Here is a 6,573-nt window from a genome sequence, read left to right as displayed (position 1 = left end):
TACAATCGATACGTGTATGTTTATATTACTGAATAAAATACAATCGATACGTGTATGTTTTATATTACTGAATAAAATACAATCGATATGTGTATGTTTTATATTACTGAATAAAATACAATCGATACGTGTATGTTTTATATTACTGAATAAAATACAATCGGTATGTGTATGTAATATATATATATTATTTATATCTATTATTAATTCATTCATATTTTACACTCAAGAATGTTTAAAATATTACGTATGAATATCAATACCATGACATTCACTATAGTTTGAATAGTTTTTTTTTTAATAGACTAATGACAGAGTACGATTTTCAGAAGGTAACGGAAGTCTTCTGTTATATATATATACGGTTTACACGCTTTTGTAAGATTATTTAAACTAACATTAATTACCAACGATCAAAAGATTGATGATTTTAACTAAATCCACTATACATTGAAAGTAAAACTGAGCATACTAGCTAAACAAATGCATACTTATTTATACTGGCTAATGGTGAATAACAAAATTATATAGGGAATAATCCGATTATTCATAGGTTTGATAATGAAAGTCCGGCTTCATTATAGTGCTCGTTTAACGAATTAAAGTGGGCTAATCTAGTTATAGAGATGTTATATTAATTACAAGATCATAATTTAATGTATTATATAATCTCCATACTTTACTACACATTAAAGAAACTTTCGTTTAATTACAGCATAATTAAACAATTAACAAACATACATTCAAATACCATACAGGTGCAAAATGATACATTCTAAGACGTCCTTAAGTCAAGATGACAAAGAAACTTTATGTCAAAGTTATTTCTTCAATATCTTTAGGTTTTTAGGGATCCTTCGAAAATTTACTGAAAGGTGTTACAAGTGTCTTAATGATGTTTTGTGTATTTGCGAAATATCTTTTTTTTTTACTTTTTAATTGAACAGACAAATATGTCATTCCCTAGATCCCGAGTTGGAGTTAAGAACAAAGTCTGATGCCAGATTCGGGTTAAGCAACCCTGAACACCAACTACTAAATCCCAATAATGCTTGGGTGACTTCCCCGCGCGTTATAATCCCTTTCGGCAGGAGGGCTACGTCATATAGCTAAGGGCCCCTTTGTCAAGTTTGGTCCTGCTAACTACAAAATTGTGGGAGGGGTTCGCGTACAAATAACAAAACAAATTCACACCTAACGTGAATTGATATAGGATAATTTAACTTCTTCGGACACTTGCTTCATACAGTAATGACATTATGAAATATAAATTTGTTTAAACTTTCAAACTAAATGGTTAATCTTAGGACACTTGATTCATACAGTAATGACATTATGAAATATAAATTTGTTTAAACTTTCAAATTAAATGGTTAATCTTAGGACACTTGATTCATACAGTAATGACATTATGAAATATAAATTTGTTTAAACTTTCAAACTAAATGGTTAATCTTAGAACACTTGATTCATACAGTAATGACATTATGAAATATAAATTAGTTTAAGCTTTCAAACTAAATGGTTTATCTTAGGACACTTGATTCATACAGTAATGACTTTATGAAATATAAATTTGTTTAAACTTTCAAATTAAATGGTTAATCTTAGGACACTTGATTCATACAGTAATGACATTATGAAATATAAATTAGTTTAAGCTTTCAAACTAAATGGTTAATCTTAGGACACTTGATTCATACAGTAATGGCATTATGAAATATAAATTTGTTTAAACTTTCAAACTAAATGGTTAATCTTAGGACACTTGATTCATACAGTAATGACATTATGAAATATACATTTGTTTAAACTTTCAAACTAAATGGTTAATCTTAGAACGCTGACAAAACATAATATTCATAATAATACTGAAATGTCTGATTTCTTGAGAAACTGATACCCAGCAGTATTCTAACCCATAATTATGCTTCCCAAGTATATGCTACTAAATACCTACTTAAGTTTTAAGTTTTATATTTCGATTATTATTAAGGTGAATGTTTTCGAGATTCGTAAGCAATACAAATCAGCATCTGAAGATTACAATCTGTCGACTGATATATAAGTAATTACTAGGGCTAGTTGTCCCATTACGAAAACTAAGTCTAAACTAGGAATTATGTTTCTTCCAAAAAAAAAAAATAATAATAATAGAGGGATTTTTACGCTAAACAACAATCAAACCGAAAGGGTTAATTTTAATGTTATTAATATTGGAATCAAGACTTGGTATATTTCTATACAGATCTCTCTCTCTCTCTCTCTATATATATATATATAATTTATATAATTAGTATTTATATAATTCACCTATTAAACTAGTTTGTTTGTTTGTTTTTTAATTTCGCGCAAAGCTACACGAGGGCTATCTGCGCTAGCCGTCCCTAATTTTGCAGTGTAAAACTAGAGGGAAGGCAGCTAGTCATCACCACCCACCGCCAACTCTTGGGCTACTCTTTTACCAAGAAATAGTGGGATTGACTATCACATTATAACGCCTCCACGGCTGAAAGGGCGAGCATGTTTGGTGGAGATTCGAACCCACGACCCGCAGATTGCGAGTCAAGTGCCCTAACCACCTGGCCATGCCGGGCCTGAATAGAAAATTAATTACCAAACTTACCTCTATAGGTAATATTGTCCAGCGTTTTCGTTAGGATCCGAAGCTCTGCGTTTGAGAGATCACCAGACTGTTAAAATACAGAATAAAAAATCACAACTTAATTTGTTATCAGGACAAACAATAATTAAAATTAAGGTAATGGTTCAAAGAGGACCTTCATTGGCTTGTTATATATCCAATTAGAATATATTCAATATGAATATTATAGCAACGTCAGTTGTAATTAACTTAATAAAATTCTGTGATTTCTGTATCATCCAGTTCATGATGTTTCTGTTACATGTGGAAGTAATGGACATTTTATCAGATTTAATGCACCATTAAGATCATTTTGATATAGTGTTTCAAATGAAAATCTTATAATTTCTCTTTAAACGAACCAGTAGATATGATTAGCGATTCAATTACTTGTTCCCTGTTGCATTCGATAACAGTTGATGACTTTAATGAGCGTGTTGTATTACTTTTTCTATCTCATGCATTAACGAGGTTGCAACGATAATTTTATCCTAAGTTAAAAGGTTTGTTCTCGTAAACGTCGTGACTTTGTTATTCCAACGGAATAACTTAGGCCACAATTCAAAGTTTGTCTCATTTCCAGCTCCTTGTCCAGCTAGCGCCATCCACACCAATCAAACTCTGTTAACTATTACAAGACAGTCATAACTACGTTTTTAGTGAGTTATATGCGGGAGCCAATAACCCCACCCTCACGCACATAAAAACACTGTTAAACATGAGTCATGAATAATAACCACGGCAAAGAGTACACGTGGGATGATAATGTGACGCTTGACGTGTATTTTGTACGTTTTAAGTATTCTCAACCCGTGTAAGACAACATACAAATATACATGAAGAGAGAGAGAAATATTACTGGCGACAGGAACTGAAACATGGAATAAGTGTTATCTTTGAGTTACGTATTCCTTAAGTGTCACTTGTTAAACGTATGTTGTATATTTGCTCAAATCGAGCACAAAGCTACACAATGGGCTATCTGGGCTCTGCCCACCACGGGTATCGAAACCCGGATTCTAGCGTTGTAATTCCGCAGGCATGTCGCTGTGCCACTGGGGGGGGGGGATTTCTGTTTTGATCTCCGTTGTGTGCACGGTGTCTTAAATTGTCTTTCAGTCACCAACATGAACCGATACTTATACAGGAGTTGAAGAATAGGTAACAATTGTAAGTTTTTACCAAATTGAATCTGATGAATGTATGCAATTTTAATAAATTTAAATTTGTCATTTAAATGTTTCACGGGATAAGATTTATATTAATTTTTCTATTACACCAACTTTGAACGGTCATCTTTCATATATATATATATATATATATTTACATTTTGCTCACAGTCAATTCTGAATACTTTCTGACATTAAGTTTAATAACTGACTAATAAAATATTGATTTTTGTAACATATATGAAAGTAACGAGAAGCTGAAACGTAACACCACTCAAGATCATCGTAAAATATTCCCCTAAACACTGAAATATTCGATTAAAAAGTCAATCATTAGGAAAAAAAATTTTTTTCGATTTGCAAAACGTATTTATAACTCATTAATCCTGTTATCCACCAATTGTGAATCCATCAAAAAACAAAATCCACCTTTGCAAAGATCACGTGTAAGTTTAAGTACAAAAAAGTGGTCCGTACATTCAGTATTATTGATTTTCGTCAGCTTTCTAGCAATAGTTTGAAAACTAAAATGACACGAAAAAGATCAGATTTATAATCGTCTTTCAAAAGGTTACATGTGCTACATCTTCCCTGCACACAGCGTGACAATTTCTCATTTCTCAAGAACCACATAACCGTCGTGTTTTCCTTTTTCCTTGCTGCATTAAGGAAATAGAAAACGTAGAAATACATTTAAGCAATATCAAGGTAAAATTTCAATAAAACATGAGATATAAAATGAAATACAATATGTCACTAGTCAGTTAAATAGATGTTTGAATAGTGTTAAACTCCAGTATTATGTTAACATTATATTTAATGTATGGGATGACAAATTCTGAAGTTTCTTAATGCCATTGAAACCTAAAACTAGTTTTAAAACTTGTACCGAATTATGGAAATCGACCAAGCTTGGAGAGTGTGTACATAAACAGATAATTCAAGAAGATTGTTTTAATGGAGTTTCAACAGATATTCTGTATTTTATTCTCTTTAGAGAATTAATGTTACATCTTTACTAACACTACATTGCCCTATAAGTTTTGTTTGTCTGCTGCCAGAAGCAACCTGTAAAACCCTAAAGACAGTGAATCGAAACTGAGAGATTTGAAGGTGGTCATATAAAGCTTATAGTAGTTCCATCTTTGCATCAATTCCAGAGTAAGAGTACATTAAGCAGTTTGCAGTTTCCAACATGTTGATATTTTGAAATAAGATATTTAAATAGTATTTTTTTTACATGATGATTTTTTACAGTATACTGTGAAAAACAAACTGCTGTAGGATAATAGCCAAAAGCATCACGCATACATGTACGCACGATTGGAAATGCATAAAAAAAAGAGGGGAACTTAATTCAATGTTCAATTCTTCACTTGTATCATTTAAAATAATAAAATATTTAATGAATTTTCTTCGTGAAAATAATTGTATTTGATGGATTTTTTTTTCCCTTTTTATCTATGTAAGCCTTCAGTCAGTGAACTATGGTCTAGTAATTTATGGTACTATAATAAATCTACAAGAACTATGATCTAGTAATGCATGATACTATGATAAACCCTCAAGAACTATGATCTAGTTATACATGGTACTGTAATAAACTTACAAGAACTATAATCTAGTAATACATGATACTATGATAAACCCTCAAATTATGATCTAGTTATACATGGTACTGTAATAAACTTACAAGAACTATAATCTAGTAATGCATGATACTATGATAAACCCTCAAAAATTATGATCTAGTTATACATGGTACTGTAATAAACCTACAATAAGTATAGTCTAGTTATACATGATACTATGATAAACCTACAAGAGCTATGATCTAGTAATACATGATACTATAATAAACCTACAATAATTATGGTCTAGTTATACATGGTACTGTAATAAACCTACAAGAACTATGATCTAGTAATACATGATAATATGATAAACCTACAATAATTATGGTCTAGTTATACATGGTACTGTAATAAACCTACAAGAACTATGGCTCGGTAACATCTTTAGTAAGTATCAAAAAGATTCTTACACTAAATTGAGTCCTGGTGGAATTTGATATTCACACTACAAGTTGATCCCCACAGGTAAACCTCACATTCTAAAAGGATTAAGCTACGTCCAATATTAAGTTCTCTCAAAACGTAATTAATTCATAAGTAGATTTAATTGATAAAGTAAAGTTATTCAAGAAGAGACGAAGGATTAGCAATATATATTATGATAATTAAATAATCGTTAACATTTGAAAAACTCCAAATAGCGTAAACTAAATTTTATATAAATATTTATACATAATATTATGCACTATAGGCATATGCATATTTTACTGCTAGCCATAGCTTTAGATTGCATGTAAAAATCAATAAAGAGTGAACTGAAAATAACAAGTTTCTGCTCTTTGCCTGATTAGTCGCTTATAATGGGAAGAAAACTGGATACTCGAAGTTCTCAATAAAAAGAAAAGCGAAGTAAATTACATTAGTGTCGCTTATTGTTAGCGCTTTAGTGATCATCTCAGCATTTACTCTGTAATTTTGTTGAATTTTTAACTGAGTAAAGTGTTCTTTTACGAAATATTGCTGTGCGAACGTACACCGGTCACTTACGTAACAATTCATGAAAAAATAAAAAATAAATGAAAAGTAATATGCATGCCAAAGCATCAAAGTGAGCCGGCATTTTCGAGTAAGCACTAAATCCTTACGTATTTTTGAGGTTTTGTTTGTTTGTGAATTTCGCGCAAAG

At 31.0% G+C, this 6,573-nt stretch overlaps 1 protein-coding gene across 1 annotated transcript in view; it reads right to left on the bottom strand.

Annotated features, from left to right (window-relative positions):
• Positions 1-6,573, bottom strand: part of LOC106466238 (carbonic anhydrase-related protein 10-like) — a gene marked incomplete at its 3' end in the record, with an annotated part of 72,044 nt that overhangs the window by 25,455 nt on the left and 40,016 nt on the right. Inside the window, exon 5 of the mRNA XM_013926489.2 lies at positions 2,627-2,693. Within this exon, the coding sequence (XP_013781943.2) occupies positions 2,627-2,693 (67 nt within the window). The remainder of the gene's footprint in view (positions 1-2,626; positions 2,694-6,573) is intronic.

Source organism: Limulus polyphemus, unplaced genomic scaffold (assembly GCF_000517525.1).
Source record: "Limulus polyphemus unplaced genomic scaffold, Limulus_polyphemus-2.1.2 Scaffold2201, whole genome shotgun sequence".
Lineage (NCBI taxonomy): Eukaryota > Metazoa > Arthropoda > Merostomata > Xiphosura > Limulidae > Limulus > Limulus polyphemus.
Note: the sequence above shows the minus strand (reverse complement) of the source record. Positions and strands in the feature narration are given on the sequence as shown.